General features: G+C 34.7%; 1 protein-coding gene and 1 pseudogene across 1 annotated transcript; both read left to right on the plus strand.

Annotated features, from left to right (window-relative positions):
• Window positions 1-3,044: 3,044 nt before the first annotated feature.
• Window positions 3,045-11,903, plus strand: LOC120155423 (annotated as a pseudogene).
• A 3,729-nt stretch (window positions 11,904-15,632) lies between these two features.
• Window positions 15,633-21,919, plus strand: LOC120155424. Its single transcript, XM_039166978.1, has 3 exons — window positions 15,633-15,948; window positions 16,026-16,142; window positions 21,366-21,919. Exons 1-3 carry the CDS (start codon window positions 15,655-15,657, stop codon window positions 21,429-21,431), a joined length of 477 nt encoding a protein of 158 aa, XP_039022909.1. The 5' UTR covers window positions 15,633-15,654; the 3' UTR covers window positions 21,432-21,919.
• Window positions 21,920-22,266: the final 347 nt, after the last annotated feature.

A 22,266-nucleotide genomic window follows, 5' to 3' on the forward strand; every position in this document is an offset into this window, starting at 1 on the left:
TACTAAAACGAAACAAAAAACTAAAGCTTTAAATGGTGGGTACTAAAATAAAACAAAAACTAAACTTTAGGTATAGTTTTGAAAAATTGATAGTTTAGATATTAAAACGGATCAAAACTGATAGTTTAGATATTAAACACATAATTTACCCTTTTTCATACCAATGGTCGGAGCCATGTATTAGTGAATTTAAATTTTTTTTAATTAATTACTTATTTTACTTATTTGTCCACTCTTAAATTTTTTATGTCTATACTAAAATTTGAATTTTCTTTGATTGATTATTTATTTTATTAATAGTATTCATTTTAAAATTTTATTTATACATATCTCATTTAAAAATTTTATATACTAATATATATATATATATATATATATATATATATATATAACCTAAAAATATTTCTAGATTCACCGTGTAGAGAAAACGAGTACAGGAAGTGCTGAGTCAGAGGTTTGTAAATTTCATGACTTTGTCATAAAATTCAATGTATTGAAATGTCGGGTTCAGGGCACAATTAATACGTCTAGACAGACTCATTCACTTTACCACTTTCCCCAAACTAAAGCTTAATCAGTTTCAGACTTTGTTTTACTCTGCAGTCTTGCACGGATAAATTATTTTTAATCACTTAACTATTACTTTAATTTTAATTTTAGTCATTCGATTATTTTTTTAATCGTGCCTAATCGTTACGTTTTTTTATCATTATCACTGATAAATAAAGTTACTGACGTCACAATGTATCTTACATTTTAAATGATGATATAATATTACCTCATGATACTCATAGGAGTGAATATTTGATCGAGTCGTGTTAAAAAATCTTGAGTTATTCGAGTTGATGAGTCATATTTTATAACTCGGAGTTGAATTAATTTTTTTTAGTCGAATCGAATTTTTAAGTTTGTGTTCAAATTTAATTATCAATATTTATAATATTGTGATATTATTTAATTTCAATTTAAATGATTTTTATGATCATATATATATATATATATATATATATATATATATATATAACAATACATTCCTATGTGATTATTGAAAAAAAAATACCATATATGTATGTGATACACATATATCATATAAAATTTAGACTTAACTCAAACTTAAAAATTCATCGGCTAATTACTAAAAATTTTGAGTTATTCTAATTGTATTTTACAACTCGATTTGAACTTGAAATTTTTTTGAGTCGAGTTTATGAAATTACAACTCGAAGTCATTTTGAGTCAAGTTTTTTCGAATCGGGTCTAGTTGAAAAAATCATTTTTGTGAGTTAAGTCGAATTTTGCTCACCCTGATGACATGTCAATACTAATTTTTTAACAATAAGAGACCAAAACTTAACTTTGGGTATCATTTAAAAAATAATAGATGACTGAACATAATAGAATTAAAATGATAATTGGATGATTAAATACATAGTTTACTCTCAAAATAATAATAATATTTAATACAAAATAAATTAACTTAATAAATTTATATTTAAAGAATCAAGTTATATTACCTCGTGATAATACGTCAATATCACTATTGATTTTCATCGAAGGCGGAAAAAATCAATAATGTTACTATTATTTAATTATAAATTTTATTTCTCAAATATAATTGGCCAAAGAGCCATTTCCAAACAAAAAAATTATAAAATAATGATATTTTTTATAGAAGAGATGTAATTTTTTATTCATATGAATAATTTTTTAAGAATTAAATAATATAATTTAAAATATATATATATATATATATTAATAAAATAACTGAATAAATATAAAATTAATTCTTTTTCAAAAACTAATTCTCGCGATTGAATCGATTAAAAAGTTTGGTGGTCGAATTGAGATAAAAAATAGTTCAGTGGCAAGATTGTTAATGACCATAGTTTGGTGGTATTCCGTGTAGTTTACCCTAAAAATTAATAAGGTGTAGTCGCTCTCATTGGCAAAAGGTGAATGGGCGGCGAATAAATGAAAGCGACTACACGTAGCAGAGTCGTACAAAACGGCTCACATTTGTTGTCGTTTACTAAAAGGATAAAGAAACTATGGCAATTTTAATCAGTTTTATATTTTAAAAATAAATTAAGGGTAAAGTATATAAATAATCTCTTAATATTTAGATTTTTTTCATTTTAGTCACCCATCTTTTGAAACTTATAATACAATTATTGTATTTTTAGTTCGTTTTCAAAATGGTCCCTGTTATTACCTCCGTTAGTTTTTATTTACGTGACACGTTAACTCCGTTAAAACAACACCCCCAGGTCTTCTTCTTCTTCCTTCATTCTTTATTTCTTTCTTCTTCTTCTTCTTCTTCTAAGTTTTAAGATTAAAAAAAATATGTTGCAACTATGAGCTGCAACTCTGTTATTCCTTACAAGCTCAGCCATTAAGAAGCATCCAAGGAAAACAACTATTCCAATGCAGTTTTCACGTGGATGAACTATTCTTCCCAAACCTGTTCGGTTCACTTTTTTTAATGTACGATAAGACAACGTCGATCTTTTTATCCCCGTTGAACTACTTTTTTATTGCATGCACAACTTGTTTCTAAAGCTTCGATCTTCTCCATTCTAAATCTCTTAATGGAAAGCTTTTTGTAAAGAACGGTACCCGACGTTTTCTCTTACTCTTTAAGTTGTTGGGGTTGCCATTAAGGAGCTGTTTAACCTGCACGCACATATTAAGAATCAATTGTTAAAAGAAAAAGTTAAGAAAGTTATGGTCCAACGAGCTGACTTGGGTCGTGACACTATATCATACCTGACTCATTTGTGGGCGCCGTATCGAAGGCTGATGTATGCACATCGTTGCCGCCAAAAGGACGATGTTCACTTGCCGAACATTCTAATCTTCTCTGAGAGCATATTGATCAGCTCTCTAACGTTGTTCTTCTTCAGCAAAGGTTTTGTCTGCCAATAAAAAAGCATACAATCTCTGGCCATGGTCCATCCCAGCTTGTCCTCGATTAGACCTGTTTGAATCCCTGTTAGTCTTGCAAACAATCTCGGAGCCACTGTGCAAGAAGAAGAATGAGGAGGAGGAGGAGGAGGAAGAAGAAGAAGGAAGAAGAAAGAAAGAATGAAGAAAAAGACCTGGGGGGTGTTGTTTTAACTGAGTTAACATGCCATGTCAGTAAAAACTGACGGAAAGTAACGGTAGAGACTATTTTCAAAACGAACTAAAAGTTTAATTATTTTATTGTAAGTTTTAAAAGTTAGGTGACCAAAATGTTAGTGTCCTAAAGTTTAGGGATTGTTTATATACTTTACTCTAAAATTATGTTTTTTAAATTTTAAATAAATAATTTAATAATGTTCAATTATAACTTATTAAGTATTAATATGTTCATGGGACACGATCAGTGCCAGCCCGAATTACTATTAAAATATATATATTAATATCGATATATTTTATAATTAAATTTAAGATAAAGTATATAAATAATGTCTAAACTTTTAAAACATTTGTATTTTAGTTATCTAATTTTTTAAAATTTGTAATACAAACATTAAAATTTTACTTCGTTTTCATTTTAGTGTTTAGTATTAGTTGTATAGAGAAATCTAATTGCATTGCGAAATAAGAGCGACAACACTGAAGATTTATAAACGGCTTTGAACGAATGCTTTAGCTCTACCTTTGGTAGCCTCACCCTTTCAGCCATTTCATATCTTTTCCCTAACGCTCGAGCCTATTTCATAGCCTCCAGTTATTTACTCGTATATTGACGAAACACGAACAGAAAGTTGACCCATCCCCAGCGTTGACATTGATTTAGCCGTTCGGCAGGCTAAGGAGGAGAGTTGTTTCTTTGAAACCCAGGCAACGAAGATATTATTCCAACAACAAGAGACGGAATTTAGGGTTTTTACATTCATTTGTCTAGCCCTGTGTGAAGTGGATTTCCTTCTTTTATTTTTTGCCGATGTCTATGTTGGGTTAGCGATGAAAGGCTGTTGTGCAACAAGAAGAAGAAGAAGAAGAAGAAGAAGAAGAGAAGAAGAAGAAGAAGAAGAAGAAGAAGAAGAAGAAGGGGGAGTTAACGGGGTTAAGTGTCATGTCAATAAAAATTAACGAAATATAACGACAGAGATTAAAATAAAAACGAACTAAAAGTTCAATGAATGTATTGTAAGTTTTGAAAGTTGGGTGACAAAACTGCAAGACCCTAAAAGTTGGATAACTATTTATATACTTGACCTTTAAACTTAAATAACAAGGTAATATTAATGAATAATTTAAGTCACTAAAATACAAATCTACTATTTAAGGATCTCAACCTAATACTAAGCAAGAGTTTGAGATTTGTTTACATGAATAATAAAAGGGTAAATTTATCATTCATCACTACACTTTCAATTTTTCCAAATTTACTCACTGAATTTTCAAATTGCTCATGTTTTAGTCACTACAATTTATTTTATTATTATTCTATGACATGACATTTTTATATATTATTAGAAAATAATTTAAAATAAATAATAAAATGATATTTTATTATTATTAAATTTATAATGATTTAAAATAATCATCATTCATTCTCATCACCGACAACCATTATCTAGGTTTAATTTTATATTTTTAAATATTTTTATATTAAATATAATAAAAGTTCCATGTCATATAAAATAATAATAAAATAATTTAGAGTGACCAAAACAGGAGCGATTCAAAAATTCAGTGAATAAATTGAAAGTATAGTGAGTTAAATAGGAGAGAGTAAAGCTCAATGATGAATGGTGTAGTTTACCCATAATAAAATGATAGTTTGATGTAAATTTGTAATAAGGATAAACTACATAAACAATCCCTAAACATTTAGAATGATTGTATTTGATCATAAATGTTTAAAACTTATAGTGCAATCACGGAACTTTAATTCGCTCGTTACAATCATTTTCGTTAAGGAAAGCTAATGTCGTAAGTTAAAGAATTATCCCCTATAAAACCCTATATTTTCATTCTAAATTGACAATCGACGATCTCTTTTCATTTGTGTTGTCATCGTTATCGATATTATTTCGATAACGGTAAATATAACTCATCATACTCATAAGTTTTAATTGCCTTCCCATGATTATCGAACCATTCATCATCATTATTTTATTTAAGTCCCAAAAACTACAAGCATCATTCGCGATCATATTAACCAAAACCAAAGCCGCCATCACCAATCACATTCGATCACCACCACGTCAATGTCTACCACCGCTAATAATATTAGACAACAAATAATAACAAAAATAAGTAAAGAAGAAAATAAAAAATAAGATAAAAAACAAATTACTTATCCCGGTCTTGACAAGTTTTCGATGAACAAAGTAGTTGTCAACAAAACACAACGTTGAGAATGTTTTGTTTAACTAGAAGATTAAAACAGTTCGATTTCAAGCTGATATGATGATAAAAACAATGGCTCCCATGTTGAGAATATTCTCTTTGATATACTAAGTGGCAAGTTCCACTCAAAATTTAATAATTTCCCCCTCAATTATATACTTAATTATATGTTTTCATGTAAATTTTATATATAATCATATCAATTGAACATATATTTTTTTATATAATTAATTAAATTTTGATAACTCCAAATTCAACCATAGAAGATAACCGACCACGGCTTACATAATTCAAATGTCATGAAATAACAACTACACAATTTTATTAGTCCGCAACAATTATTAGTATTAATTAATTACATATGTATTTATTAAATGTATACATTATAAACTATTTAAATATAAACCGTACAACAAATATACTACCCGCTCCTATACCAGATACGAACAAACAATTATAGAAATCCAAACTTAAATAAAAAAATTAAATTTAAGCTTCACATATAAATTAAAAGCTTTAATATGTATGAATTATTGACGGAGTGATTATACAATATAATTCTTAATCATACATCTAATGAAAAAAACACTCATTAATAATACAACATATGCAAAAAAATCTCTATAACGAGACTCGTCCATTAAAACTATTTATTACTCATTATATAAAATTTCTTACAAGCGTAAATAAATTTTTAGTAATAAAATATTCATCATCCTAACAGTTAATTGTTAACTAAGTAGCAAAAAAAAGACAAAAAGAAACCTGTTAAAATGTAATAGCTGCCTTCGAGTAGATTTTGTCGTGAATCTTTGTCTCAAAGTCAATGTAGGTAACATATTTAAAAATAAACAAGAATGAAGAGAATGTCGTGTTCCGTACGACCAATAATTCAAAATTTCAAATCGACGGATTTCGTTTGGGAACGTAGAATGATTTCCGGATGAACTTTTTAAAACTGGTTTATTTATGGGTTAATTTTCGTTTTTCCCATTGATGTTTCAAAAGTTACAAATCGGCCACTAACATTATCGATTGGTTACAAACTGGTCACTCAACGTTAACAGCCGTTAATAGGCGTGACGAAAAACACAGTTGGCGCGTTAACTGCTGAAATGGATGGATTGATTGTCATGTTAGAAAAAGGTTACACAAAATGGTCACTAATGTTTGAGTAAACTTTCATTTTCCCCACTAAAGTTTCAAAAGTAATAAATTGGCCACTAACGTTATCGATTTGTAACAAAAAATTCACTCGTCGTTAATCTCCATTAACGTGGGTGACGGAAAACTTACGTGGCTCGTTAAGTGCTAACATGTCAACCTTTTTGTCCGCTTTCTTCGTCACTTTCTCTCTCTCTTTAATCTCGTGTTTTACTTTTTTTGCTATAAAAATCTTCTATATAAAATCACTATCCTTTAGCCTATCAAACCCTCCATTGCAAAATAGTTTTGGTTACTTTAAGCCTTGTGATCAAAATACTTTTTTACGCTGACATCATTGTAAACAAGCTGAACAAAAATTGTTTTATCCACGCCCTCGTGCTAGCGATGGAAAGGACGTAAACTCAATTAGAGTTATTAGTTTTGAGCAAATAAATTATTTATTGCTTTTCATTGTCTCTACCAACATACTCCATAGCTCCATCCACCACATAAATAATGGAATGCGATAATAAATATCAATACATTCAACCCCAAGACATTTCAAGCTACCTTCACAAGCTGCCCGTACATAAACAGGGTCACCCTCCTGATGATCGTAAGTTAAACAAGTCAAAAATAGTTGGATTAGAAACCAGATGGGTTTTTTGAGGATTTAGAAACAACACAAATTAATTCGAAGAGGAAATTGAAATTTATGATTGGTGCAACCTATAGCGGGATTAACTACAAATACTAAGAAAATGTACCTCCCATGATCCCATCCCAAGCAATAAAATGGCAACTCTATTGGTGAAACTTAAAGTCAAAGAAAAAAGAAAGTTACAGGTGCAAATAAACAAGGAGGGGGACAATATTATTCAAAAAATAAAAAGGAGGGGTTTAATTACTAGTCTCGTCCATCATGTTGTTCCAAGTATAAAAACTTGAGGTCTAATTGTCTGGTCATTTTGTTCAAGCTGTGTGGGTAACATAAATTCGAGGACTAGTGCGTACTATATTAAAGAATAAGAAACTGAAGGTATTCATTGTCGTGAGAATGCAAACAAATTTGAGTAGATTTGTTAGTGAAGGATTCGTGTTGTCATATTTTAATGATGTAAAATCGTGATTACGATTCATTTTGAAGTTAATTGAGCTTTTGATTATGGTTTATGGTATCTTCCTTCCATTGATGATGACTGGTGAGAAAATGACGTTTGCGTTCTCTCCATCTTTGGTATGGTGGCATGGGTAAAACAAATCTTGCTTAGCTCGTTTACAATGATGTCAACATAGAAAAGTTTTTCTATCACAAGATTTGGATACATGTTTTCGATAACTTTGATCCCTTAAAATAACCAAAATTATTTTACAATAGAGGGTTTGATCGACCAAGGAAGAGTGATTTTACTAAGACTTTTATAGCAAAAAAAAAGCGGAATATGAGCTTAAGCAAAGAGAGAGAGAGTGACGAAGAAAGTAGACAAAAAGGTTGACAAGTTAGCACTTAACTGGCCATGTAAGTTTTCGGTCACCCACATTAATGGAGGTTAACGGCGAGTGACTGTTTTGTTATAAATCGATAACGTTAGTGACCAATTTGTTACTTTTGAAACTTCAGTGGGGAAAACAAAAACTTACTCAAACATTAGTGACCATTTGTGTAGTTTACCTTTTTCTAACGTGGTAGTCAACTGTGTAGTTTACCTTTTTCAAACGCGTCAACTGTGTTTTTTGTCACGCCTATTAACGACTGTTAAAGTTGAGTGATCAGTTTGTAACCAATCAATAATGTTAGTGATCGATTTGTAACTTTTGAAACTTCAGTGAGAAAAAACAAAAACTACCCCAAACATTAGTGATTAATTGTGTAATTTACCCTTAAAAAAACTCAAGCACCTAATATAAATAATGCATGTAATTTCTTTTACAAATAAATTGGAGAAGGGGTATCCAAGTAATTTAGCAAAGCATTTAAAAAGGACAAGGACAACTATTCCAATTCCAAAACAGTGAAAGGCAAGTGCTGCTACCTTTCCTTCAATTTGCTCAATGAAAGCAATAAAAAATGCAAATAAAAAATAAAAAGATAATATCAAAAATGAAATAAAAGTTTCATTTTCTAAAATATTAAATAAAATTAAACAACAACAACAAAATCTTATTCACATATGCAATGGGGTAAGGGGAAGTAAGGTAGTAGACTACCTTCAATACCCGATTGAGAACAACTTCCATAGAAGACCTCCGGTAAATAAAATTAAAATAGATACTATATTGAGAAATCCGAAGAAGGGAGAACTATGGGAAAGATGATGTTGTTCCTTTTAAGTGAAGCAATTAAGGGGATGGAAAATAAAATAAATAAATAAATATGAAAATGATAATAAAGGTGTGAATTGGGTCACTGTCAAAAGTTGTGATGGTGGCACACAAAGAAAGGATCTATTCATTCAATCTGATCTAATCAAAACAAAGCATCCAGACAATCTCTTGAACTATAAAACCTAACGCAGTTTAAATGAAGGGGAAAAAAATCTATGAAGGTTTCAACTTTCTTAACACTTACTAATCAGGTTGAAAATTTTAGTCAATATAAACCCTATTCTGTCAAAAGGAAAGTGCCTTTAAATCATGGCTATCTATAGTTGGTAAAAAATGAGAGGGAAGGTTAGAATTTTATCATCAGAGGGAAAGGTGAAAAGAAAGGAGGGATTTCTATCTTTGTTTTTATTTTTTAGCTTGGCTGGAATGGTGTTTGTTTAGGGCAATAGTACAATAAACAGCAGCATATGATAGTGATGAGATGAACACAGAGACCTTTAATCTTTTGTCTGACCCTAAACACACTCTGCCGCTTCTTTACCAGTGGCATCATCATCATCAACATCAAGGGGTTTGTAGGACAAAAAAAGTGAAAATTTACTCTTCCCTACACGAGCTACTAGCTATAAGCCCCCCTAAAACACAAAACAAAATCTGCTCTTTTCTCTTTTTGTTTTACTAGTAGTAGTAGTAGCTGTGATGAAGAATTTTCTAGTTTCTAGTATATTTTCCCAAGAAAATCCTTCTTGAGAGGAAAAAGAAAGGAAACGTTTTTTTTTGTGTGTGTGTTGTTGTTGTTGGTTGTCCTGGTCAAGTTGGTGGCTAATTGTTGAAAAACAATAACCCATTTCTGTAGTTTGGTTACTGAATAGAATAGTACAGATAATAAAGTGACCCAATTTACCAAAAGTTGAGTTTTTCAGAGTAGGAGGGTACAAAGATGGGTTAGCCTGGGAATAAAAGCTGGGTTTTTTAGGGTGTTTCTGGAGGGCTGGTGGTGAAATGAAATTATAAGCATTGAATGGGAGTGACTTTTGTTAGTAGGCCACAGTAGTATCAGGTTTAAGTGGGGTGTGTCCTCCATTAAAAGCTGGAACAGATAAAGCATAAAGAGCTGAGCCTGGATCCACACAGTCATCATCATAATCACCAGCAGCAGCAACAAGAGGAGGAAGAGCTTGCAAGAAACCGACAAGGGATCTTCCACGGGGCGCAACAGTTGTATGCAAGCCTGGAAACTCAGGAGTACCCGCAGCCACCAAAGAAGCGCTCGTACTTGCCGTCGTCCAGTACATCTTTGGGTTCGAAATCGACACAACATGCAAGAAAAATGGGGGATAACCACCACCTAGCTGCAACATCGTCAAGATTGGGGATAAGGCACTCTGGAGGGGAGATCGTTGAGGTCCAAGGTGGTCACATTGTTCGGTCAACCGGAAGGAAAGACCGTCACAGCAAAGTTTGCACTGCTAAAGGTCCTCGGGACCGACGTGTTCGTCTCTCGGCTCACACCGCCATCCAGTTCTACGATGTCCAGGACCGCCTCGGCTACGACCGTCCCAGCAAGGCCGTGGATTGGCTTATAAAAAAGCCAAGTCAGCCATTGACGAGCTCGCTGAGCTGCCTCCTTGGAACCTGAAGGTTTTAATACATCGACTTTGATTGCTAAACCGAGTAACCAGGAAGAGCAAAACGCGACGACGACGACGGCCGACAATGATAAGCCGTATCAGTTTCACATCAACCATGGTGGAAACCCTGTCGATAACCTTGCTGCTGGGTTGGGTGCCCGGAGGAGAACGGCTACTATAATGGGGAATGAAGTTCAAAGTCTTCAGCAACAAGAAATGGGAGAAAACCCGAATCATAATTCGGGTTTTCTTCCACCCTCTTTAGTTTCTGACGAGATTGCCGATACCATTAAGTCTTTCTTTCCATTGGAGGCTTCGAGTGAGACGCCATCTTCTTCCATACAGTTTCAGAATTATCCGCAGGATTTGTTGTCGAGGACCAGTAGCCACAGTCAGGATCTTCGGCTTTCACTTCAGTCGTTTCTGGAGCCGATTCTTTTGCATCACCACCACCACGCACAAGCTGCTACAGATCAGGCACAGCACAGTGAGCCTGTTTTATTCTCTGGAACCAACCCATTAGCTGGTTTTGATGGGTCTTCTGCTGGATGGGAGCATCACCACCAACATCCGGCGGAGATCGGAAGGTTCCAGAGATTGTTTGCTTGGAATAATAGCGGTGCTGCTGCTGACACAAGCAGTGGCGGTAGCGGAGGAGTAGGAGGGTTTCTCTTTGGCACTCCTACACCGCAGCTACTGCCGCAGTCTTTTGGCCATAATAGCCATTTGTTTTCTCAGAGGGGACCCCTTCAGTCCAGTAACACGCCCTTGGTTCGTGCTTGGATAGACCAGCCAATTTCCACAACCGACCAATACCAACACCATCAACATCACCATCATATCTCAGAAAACATCCATCACCAAGCTGCTTTATCTGGCATTGGATTCACCACACCTGGTGTATTCTCTGGTTTTCGCGATCCAGCACGAATTCATGGCGACAAAGATGAGCACGACAGAATCGCCAATAAGCTGTCCTCTGCTTCATCCGATTCTCACCATTGATAGAGTAAATCAAAGGAAATCCAAAGTCTTTACCTGTATCAGGTTAGCACTTCTTTCCTATTTCCATTTAATTTTCAATGACCATATATTGCACTTACAAGCTCTTCTGCTTATTTAGGTGATTGATCTTTCAGCACTAGTTGATCATCGATCGATGAGTGTTGACTTTGAACTCAATGAGGAGATTGTACAATGTATTCAAGAGTCAAAGAGCGGTTCGAGAGAAGATTTTGGTCACTTTGAATCAATGTCCTATTGCCGTGGGAAGAAGAAATCTGGGTGGATATCAGGTTTTTCGATCCCCGGTTTTATTTAGTTTCTATCAGTTGGCTGTGTTGTAGCTTAATTTTACATTCTCGTGGGCTCGTAGAGCTTAACAATGGTTTCCTTCTTTGATGGATTTATCCTGTGTTACATGTTGCCGGTCAATTTATCTACAATGTTTGCTACAGTTTCTCAGTGTTGCTACTAAGATGCGTGCCTAGATTGTTTAGTTGTGATTTGATTTTCCCTTCCATTAGGACCGACACAGTTTAACATATTTGCTAAATCTTTTGAAAATTATCATGAGATAAGGTAACCCCTGATCAGCTAATATGGGAAAGTCTTTCCAAATCCTAAGAAGTTGTCAATTTCTCGTGGATGAAAGAAAACGAACTCCGCTTCTAGTTTCCTTTTGTTGCTTTATTGCATATGGATTTGATCTGGTAGCATTGAAAGAGGAATCATTTTCTGAAAACAGTAGGATATTTGGATAGTGGTAGCCGATTCCACCGTCAGCGTCTACCTGGCTGAAAACAATGTATAACTTCCCCTTATAACTCTTTTTCCTTTCAGTGTTCGTTTTACTAAATACCGGTCTGTTTTAGATGCCTCAGTTTAGAATCGACTCTGTTTGAATCAAGAGCTCGTTATAGAAACAAAGAACCCGATCCGTTGTATTAATTAAAATCGAACAAAAGAGTAATGAATCAATCACCGTCCTTGGCATCACAATTGCCAAAATTAGCAGAACTCAGCTGCTAGATGCTTCAACATGAAAGACGGGGTTGGTCCGAATACTGTCCCGAAGCATACATTAGGATTGAGACCAGGTTGTAGGACACCCTAACGTCACATAACACCAGTCAATGAGGGCTTGTTAGCATAATAGAGCTAGTGGGGCTATAAGTGGAGTACCATCTGCAGCAAGTGCAGGGGGGGTAACCATGAAAGTGGGGAATGGTATGAATGTACAAATAAAAGCTCAATTATGGTATTGAATAGTAGAATACACTGTAGATATTAGATACCACCAACATTTTGGTATTTTGCCTGTCTGTAAATGGTCCCTTTGAGTCTAGCTGGAAATTCTTGTATTTCTTTTTCACCATAAAAATAGATACCAATAATGCATGTATGTATACTTCGGCTTCTATTGATATTTGCTGTGTGGTTTTTGGCTGTGGAGTACACATTTTAACACTTGGTTTTTATAGTAACACCAATAAAACCATAATAAAGGTACCGTACCCGTAACTTTTATTCGATTTTATTGTAAAATATAGGATTTTTTTATATAGTGAGATGTTAAAGTTGGGATTTTTGAGGTGGAGGGGTGGTTGGATTGTTGCAGAGGTTCTTGTTGGGGGCTTAGCTATGATGTTGCATAATTGAATGGTGCAATGCAAGAATGAATAATTGTGTTACGATAATTAATGCATAATGGAGTAATGAGTTGGAGCATTATGCGACTTTCTAAAAAAAATAACAAGATCAAAGCCTTTTTCTTATTTTTAATAAAAGTTGGTTACCTTTTATGGTCGCTGCTATAGGTTGTTTTTTACACCGGTTTTGGGCCTTTCTAGGTGTTTTGTGCTTTAGCTGTTCAGACATAATATCTGGGAGGTTTTGAATCGGGTCGGAGATTCGAATATCGAAATCTGCAATCTCGTGACATCTTAATTTCATACGTGATGTTGGTTATCTTAAGTAATGTTCATTTGACTGTGTTCCATGTACCCCTTGTGAAAAAGTATCAAGGAGGTAGCAAATTCATGATTTTTACATATGTAATGTGCGTTTCTGATTTGCTTGCCTGCCCGCCGTGAGTCTTCCTCGGGTGAATAGGCCCATGGCCTCGCGGCTATCCGAATTCTCTATCCAGCTCCAACCCCACAGTAAAGCGATCTACTGTTAGAAAACACAACACCCCAAGGATAGTAGATTGATTTGGTTACCAGCTTCTGATTTTCTGGCTTGCCAAACAGGTAGATTATAGGCAAGCGGATATTAATGGCTTTGAAAGCTAGCAGAGCTGCTACCCTCTATTAATTACTAATCTGCAAGGCTTAACTCTCCGTTAATGTAAAAAGAAGGATTCAATCCTTCATTTCCTCGTAGATGTCGAGATCAAAAGCCTAACTATATTGAATGATAATTAAAGAAGAGTAGGTTAATAGTGATTATTGTTTTCTCCATGGAGCTTGGATTTGAGACTGGGCATTGCACCATGAATGTAAATAGCTTAGTGTGCTTGTTGTTTGCTTCTTCTTCATCATTGTATGGCCCTGGAATATATATATATATAAAAGTATTCAAATTATAGCGTTTTTCACATATAGGTGTTCAAACTTTTTTGAATGATCTAGATGTCTAACGTTATAAACGTTACCACTTTAGGTGTCTTGACCATGAACGTCGTTAATTTTTTTGTTAAGTGATACGTGTCACATTATAGTAATTTTAGAAATTGTATTCAAAATTAAAATTATATATATTTAGAAAAACAAAAAATTCGAAATAGCATCAAAGTTTTGAAAACTCTCATTTGAACTCCTAAACCCACACGGCCCATTGCCCTTTGTTATTGACAAAGTTTCACCCGACCCGGACTTCCCTTGACGATCAATAACCCTATGAAATTGTGATCAATAGCGTTTTGTACCCGCTAACCATAGGTTGAAAGGTGCGATGTCGACAGTCAATCGGTGGTAATTGTGGCGCGTATGATTAGGAAAATGACATGGACTACGTCTGTGATCGTGGTCGTGGTGATGGTCGGCAATGGCGACAATGACATGTTAGAGTAAGAGATTTAGGATTTTTATGGATTTGAGGTTTCTATAATAATATTCTTATTTTAAAAAAATAAAAATATCAAAATTTGACATGTGTCATGTAACGGAGAAAAATATCATCAATTACGGCTCGGACACTTAAATAGTTAATGTTTATAATTTTAGACACTTGAATCATTCAGAAAAAGTTTGGGAGACTATTTGTGGGAAAAAAAGTATAGTTTGGGGACTTAATTTAGAAACAAGTCACACACATATCTATAAACAATATTTTTGAGTTGTACTTAGACTTTTAAATCAATCAAATAGGGGGACTGAGCTTCAAGAGTCAGAAGAATAAGGGACCGAGGGAGAAACTAAGTGTTTTATCAAATTAAATAAATCGTGATTTATTTTTTTATTATATAGATAAAATAAAATATAAATATTTTTACATTATAATCTGGAAGCCACTTTAAAGAATTTTATTTTATAGTATCAACAAACTTCTTATTAGGCCCACAAAAATCAATGTATTTTGAAGCAAGAGGGGCCAAGGTACCTTCAATTATTGTTGAAATTTTGATGTCAATTCACATACACTTGCTAATTTTTTTTATAAATTATAGGAAAATATTCAAAACTAATAATAGATCATGCAAGCAAAAAAAAAGTATATTTTATATGAAAAATAAAAAGAATGAAATAATTATATGGTGAAAGAGAATATTAGTGATAGATGCCCCAAATGGGGGAGGGGGGACCCTAACATTTTTGTAATATGTAACAAAATCTTGGCATGTTATATGACAAAGAAGTATGTTGTCATCCATGAAATTAAGGGACAATTGGTTTTATTGGAAGGCAAATTATTATTATTATTTTTCTTTTTTCTTTTTATAATAAATGTTAAAAAGATTATTTGTTCTTAGCTAAGGTGGGTCCAAAATGTAAAGTTTTAGATAGAATTTGCTTATTTGATCTCTATCTTCCATTTCATTTCGTCTATTTTCCCTTTAAGTTAAATTTTATATTATATAGTAATTTAATCTTAATTTTTTGCTGGGAACTGTTCACGTCTTGTTTTTTTTTTTTACGAGCTTCTGAGCTTTGGGTGTTTCTCTGAACTTTAAAAATCGAGTCTTTTTGGCGGTGTTTTATGTATGAAAAGAATGGTTGAAGAAGATGAAACAACCCCGAGGTGTAGCACCAGCAGTGGAAACAACAGCAGTATCTGTAGATCTTCCAAGAAGAAGAGGCCTAAGAAAGTACCCCGGAGAGCGCTCGGTGTGGCGCAACTCGAGAAGATGAGGCTAGAAGAAGAACAGAAGAAAGATCTAATCTTTAGGCCATCTTTTTCTGTTGTCTGCAATGGGAACACTTTTGGTGTTCCTTTGATTGATGGTCATAGACCTTGGGGTTTGATGCTAAGGGGACAGCAACCTTCATTTTCAATTGTGAGAATTACATTGATTTGCCGGTGTGATTAATGAAAATTAGGGTGAATTGATGGTTCTTTTGTTTTGATACGCAGGTGAATTTGTCATCAAGAACTTCGTCATCAACATCTGTAATGAATTTTCAGATGGAGCTCCCTTCAAACCAAAGCTATTATAAAAATTTTAAACCTTTGTTGCCTGAACATGATAAGGTATACATGCATGCATGCATACATACATAATGCCTGTTGAAATGTCAAAGCTTGAAAAATTGGTTCAAGTTAGGCACCTAATATTGCAATGTCAAAATTAGATGCAACAATGTCAAAATTAGGTGCAATAATGTTTGAAAATTAAATAGGTAAATTTTAAACTTTAGTCACTAAACTTTAGGGTATTTATAAGATTAGTCATTAAGTTTCAACTATAAATACCCTAGCTCATTTAGCTTCAAAACCATCCCAAAGCATTCTAGCTTTCTTCCAATACTAGAGAGATTTTAGAGAGTTTCTTGAGAGTTGTTTTTTCCTTTTTATCTAGAGAGAATTATCATTGTTTTCTCCTTGATAGATCGAGAGAGGTTGTAATTCCTATTTTCTCATAGTAAAATTCTTCTACCGTTGCCTGTGGTTTTTACCCTAATAATTTTTAGGGGTTTTCCACATAAATTGTGTGTCTCTTTTATCTTCATTTTTTATTTTCTCAAATTATCAGTTGCGATTTTGCTCTATCCGATAGCTGTCTTCCGCAACAATTGGTATCAGAGCTAGATTAGAGTGTGTAATATCTGCTTATTGTCTTTGTGGTTGCCACCAAAAGGTGGATCCTCTAACATAAGAAAGTAAGAAGTTATTACCCATTCTTTGAAGGTTCCAGAAAACTATTCACGATAGTGAAATAGTGGAGCTATCCGTAAACGAAGCAATGGCAACGAAATTTGATATTGAAAAGTTCAATGGGAGAAATTTCTCATTGTGGAAATTGAAGATGAAGGTCATCTTGAGGAAAGACGGTTGTCTAGCAGCTATCAGTGAAAGGCCAGTAGATTTCACAGACGACAACTAATGGATCGAAATGGACGGAAATGCTATGACAAACTTTCATCTAGCATTAGCAGATGAATTATTGTCAAGTATCGAGGAGAAGAAGACAGCTAAGGAGATATGAGATCATCTCACCAAACTGTACGAGGCCACATCGTTGCACAATAAAATTTTCCTTAAGAGAAAATTGTACACTCTCCGTATGTCAGAATCTACTTCAGTGACGAAGCACTTAAATACACTGAACACTTTATTTTCTCAGCTTACATCCTTAAGCTGTAAAATAGGAGAACAAGAACGTGCTGAACTTCTACTTCAAAGTCTACCGGATTCATATGATCAACTCATCATCAACTTGACAAATAGTAATGTCACCAGTCTAGTCTTCGATGACGTTGCAGCTGATGTTCTACAAGAAGAAAATTGGCACAAGAACAAGGAAGACTGACAAGTAAATCTGCAACAAGCAGAAGCGTTGACAACGATGAGAGGGAGATCAACAGAACGTGCCCAAAGCAGTAGTCATAAACATGGTAGATCGAAGTCGAGGAGCAAAAAGAATTTAAAGTGGTACCACTGTGGAAAGAAGGGTCACTTGAAGAAGGATTGTTGGAGTCTAAATAAAAACTCTAATCCACAAGGCAATACCGCAAACACTTCAAATGATGGAGATGCTCTATGCTGTGAAACGTCAACCACCGTGGAAGGCAGAAAAAGATTTGCAGATATATGGCTCATTGATTCGGGAGCGACATATCACATGACCTCAAGAAGAGAATGATTCCATCATTATGAACCTGTCTCAGGAGGATCTGTGTATAGTTGCAATGATCATGTCTTAGAGATCGTTGGTGTGGGAACCATCAAATTGAAGATGTATGATGGAACAATTAAAGTTATTCGAGATGTGCGGCACGTGAAAGGTCTGAAGAAAAATTTATTATCCTACGGATTGTTGGATAATAATGCTAGCAAGATTGAAACACGGAAAAGAATCATAAAGGTGTTCCGTGGAGCGCTTGTGGTGCTAAAAGGCGAAAAGATAGCATAAAACTTGTACATGCTGAAGGGAGAGACTTTGCTAGAAGCAGAAGCCTCTGTTGCCTCATGTAGTTCAGATTCGACAATGCTATGGCATCAGAAACTTGGACACATTCAGAACAAGGAATGAAAGTCCTTGTGGAGCAAAAGTTACTTCTTGGCTTAACAAAGGTATCACTTTCTTTGTGTGAGCATTGCATAACAAGTAAGCAGCACCGGTTGAAATTCAACACATCAAATTCTAGAGGCAAAAGTGTTCTAGAATTGGTTCACTCTGACGTATGGCAAGCACCAGTAACGTCCCTAGGTGGAGCAAAATACTTTGTCTCATTTATTGATGACTACTCCAGGAGATGTTGGGTGCACCCTATTAAGAAGAAGTCAGACGTGTTTTCAACTTTCAAAAACTTCAAAGTGCGGGTAGAACTTGATTCTGGAAATAAAATCAAGTGTTTCAGAACAGATAATGGAGGAGAATACACAAGTGAAGAATTTGATGACTTTTGCAGGAAAGAAGGCATCAAAAGACAGTTCACAGTGGCGAACACTCCTCAACAAAATAGTGTGCCAGAGCGGATGAACAGAACATTGTTAGAAAAAACAAGAGCAATGTTGAGGGATGCAGGCCTAGAAAAATCATTCTGGGCAGAAGCAGTCAATACCGCCTATTATTTGGTGAATCGAGCTCCATCAACTGCACTAAAGCTGAAGACACCAATGGAGATGTGGACTGCTAAACCAGTTGATTATTCAAACCTCCATGTATTTGGAAGTATTGTGTACGTGATGTACAACGCCCAAGAAATTTCAAAGCTGGATCCAAAATCCAGGAAATGCAAATTCTTGGGGTATGCTGATGGAGTAAAGGGGTATCGCTTGTAGGATCCTACTGCCCGCAAAGTGATCATTAGCAGGGATGTTATCTTTGTAGAAGATAAGTTACAAAGAAAAGAAGATGATGATAGCGCTGAAAAGTAAGAGACTACACAGATACATGTGGAAAATGAGGTTGAACAAGGAGATTCTTCTGAAGCAGAACCAGCACATGATGAACAAGAACCAGGGAGTTCTGAAACTCCAACAACTCGTCAATCAGATCGTGTGAGAAGACGTCCCAATTGGCACTCAGATTATGTTATAGAAGGTAATATTGCATACTGCCTTTTAACAGAGGACAGTGAGCCATCAACATACCAGGAGACAATACACAACTCAGATGTTTCACTGTGGATGATGGCGATGCAAGAAGAAATCGAAGCCCTTCATAAAAATAATACATGGGATCTTGTGCCACTACCACAAGGAAGGAAGCCAATTGGTAATAAATGGGTTTTCAAAATCAAGCGAAATGGTGACGATCAAGTGGAGAGGTATCGTGCAAGATTGGTGGTCAAAGGATATGCTCAAAAAGAAGGTATTGATTTCAATGAAATATTTTCTCTTGTGGTTCGACTAACAACAGTTCGAGTAGTTTTGGCAATGTGTGCTACATTGGACTTACATCTAGAGCAGCTAGATGTTAAAACAACTTTTCTTCATGGAAATCTTGAAGAAGAAATTTATATGCTCCAGCCTGAAGGTTTTGAAGAAAAAGAAAAGAAGAACTTGGTTTGCAGGTTGAACAAATCTCTGTACGGTCTAAAGCATGCGCCGAGGTATTGGTATAAGAGATTTGATTCTTTCATTATGTGCCTTGGATACAACAGACTTAATGCAGACCCTTGTGCTTATTTCAAGAGGTCTGGTGATAACGATTTTGTTATATTGCTGTTGTATGTGGATGACATGTTGGTTGCAGGACCCAACAAAGATCATATTGAAGAATTGAAGGCACAACTGGCTAGGGAATTTGAAATGAAGGACTTGAGATCAACAAACAAGATTCTAGGGATGCAAATTCACCGAGACAGAAGTAATAGGAAGATTTGGCTTTCACAAAAGAATTACTTGAAGAAAATCTTGTCACGATTTAGCATGCAAGATTTTAAGCCAATTTCTAGCCCTCTTCCTATTAACTTCAAATTATCCTCCAGTATGAGTCCTAGCAGTGAAGAAGAGAGGATGGAGATGTCTCGAGTACCGTATGCATCAGCAGTGGGAAGTTTAATGTTCGCTATGATATGCACAAGACCAGACATTGCACAAGCAGTGGGAGTGGTTAGTCGGTACATGGCGAATCCAGGCAAAGAGCATTGGAATACAGTAAAGAGGATCCTAAGATACATCAAAGGGACCTCAAATGTTGCATTATGTTACGGAGGATCAAACTTACTAATTAATGGGTATGTAGATTCTGACTATGCAGGGGATTTGGATAAAAGCAAATCTACTACAGGATATGAGTTCAAAGTTGCTGGTGGAGCTGTAAGCTGGGTTTCAAAATTGCAGTCAGTTGTGGCTACGTCCACAACAGAGGCAGAATATGTAGCAGCTACACAAGCCAGTAAAGAAGCAATTTGGTTGAAGATGCTATTGAAGGAACTTGGGCACAATCAAGAGTATGTCTCTCTGTTTTGTGACAGTCAAAGCGCCTTGCATCTAGCAAGGAATCCAACATTTCATTCAAAGACTAAGCACATACGAGTTCAGTACCATTTCATTCGTGAAAAGGTGGAAGAAGGAACGGTAGATATACAGAAGATTCATACCAAAGACAACATAGCAGATTTCATGACGAAGGCGATCAACGCTGATAAATTTACCTGGTGTCGATCCTCTTGTGGCCTTTCAGAGACGTAAGCAACATGATGGTACAAGGTAGAAAGAATGGTGTGAAGATATGATTGTTCCAATCAAATCTTCAAGTGGTAGATTGTTGAAATGTCAAAGCTTGGAAAATTGGTTCAAGTTAGGCACCTAATATTGCAATGTCAAAATTAGGTGCAATAATGTCAAAATTAGGTGCAATAATGTTTGAAAATTAAATGGGTAAATTATAAACTTTAGTCACTAAACTTTAGGGTATTTATAAGATTAATCTTTAAGTTTCAACTATAAATACCCTAGCTCATTTAGCTTCAAAACCATCCCAAAGCATTCTAGCTTTCTTCCAATACTAGAGAGATTTTAGAGAGTTTCTTGAGAGTTGTTTTCTCCTTTTTATCTAGAGAGAATTATCATTGTTTTCTCCTTGGTAGATCGAGAGAGGTTGTAATTCCTATTTTCTCATAATGAAATTCTTCTACCGTTGCCCGTGGTTTTTACCCTAATAATTTTTAGGGGTTTTCCACGTAAATTGTGTGTCTCTTTTATCTTCATTTTTATTTTCTCAAATTATCAGTTGCGATTTTGCTCTATCCGATAGCCGTCTTCCGCAACAATGTCAAGCTATGATAATAACTGTTAATGTAGGTGATTGGCATGAAGAGACCATACCCTTTCTCCTTAGACAATGCTCCAAGCCCCCCTTTCCCATAAAATATTTTCCTCCCATTGTTCATTCCATCAATGGACAGGTTGAAGCTACTTCAATTAGCAAAGCTCCCACATCCGACATCTCGAATTTCACTTTCTGTCCTCGTAACGTCAAGATTCAAACCTCGAACTTATTTCCGTACCTTCTCTTGTAATCTATACCAACCTTTTTTCATATTTGTTCAATCTCTTCCCAGGGAAGGGCCTCCATGTTCAACCTCAAATAGGGTGAGATTTTCTCACATTAGCCCCTCCAACAACTACACCAATGTGTTCAACCTCAAAATCCAAGCCCTCTATCAAATTCAAGCTTTGAAGATTGAATTCCGAAACATGGCGGCGAAGGATTAAACCGGCAGCCGCCTTACTACAGCTTCTTTCCACCACCCGCAATGGCTGAAATTGAACGAGCAAGTGCAGTAACGATGTCTAATTGCAAAAATGGAGAAGTAGCTGGACATGTTGATCTCAATTTAAAGTATTAAACCATACATATATAAGAAATGATCTCTTAATTATGGGGTATTTTTTTCATAGTTCCGTCTAGGTATAATATAGTGTAATTTTTTAATATAATATAGTGTAATTTTTTAATATAATATAGTGCAGTTTTAAAAAGCTTATTTAAAGAATTATCATTATATATATATATATATTTATTTAAAAAACTAAAGAATAAATGAGATACAAGAATTTAAAACTATGGTTCAAATCAATCTTTATATTACTTAAAAGGGTAAATTTCTCATTTAGTATCTAAATTATCAGTTTTAGAATCTTTTAGTATCTAAACTTTTAACTTTTTTAAAATTATACCTAATGTTTAGTTTTTGTTTCA

Source organism: Hibiscus syriacus, unplaced genomic scaffold (assembly GCF_006381635.1).
Source record: "Hibiscus syriacus cultivar Baekdansim isolate YM2019G1 unplaced genomic scaffold, ASM638163v2 tig00111191_pilon, whole genome shotgun sequence".
Taxonomy (NCBI): domain Eukaryota; kingdom Viridiplantae; phylum Streptophyta; class Magnoliopsida; order Malvales; family Malvaceae; genus Hibiscus; species Hibiscus syriacus.

Coding starts and splice junctions, on each gene's coding strand:
- LOC120155424 (XM_039166978.1), top strand. CDS start 15,655: ATGAAAAGAATGGTTGAAGAAGATGAAACAACCCCGAGGTGTAGCACC. Junction 15,949..16,025: donor AGCAACCTTCATTTTCAATT/GTGAGAATTACA, acceptor TTTGATACGCAG/GTGAATTTGTCATCAAGAAC. Junction 16,143..21,365: donor TGTTGCCTGAACATGATAAG/GTATACATGCAT, acceptor CTGTTAATGTAG/GTGATTGGCATGAAGAGACC.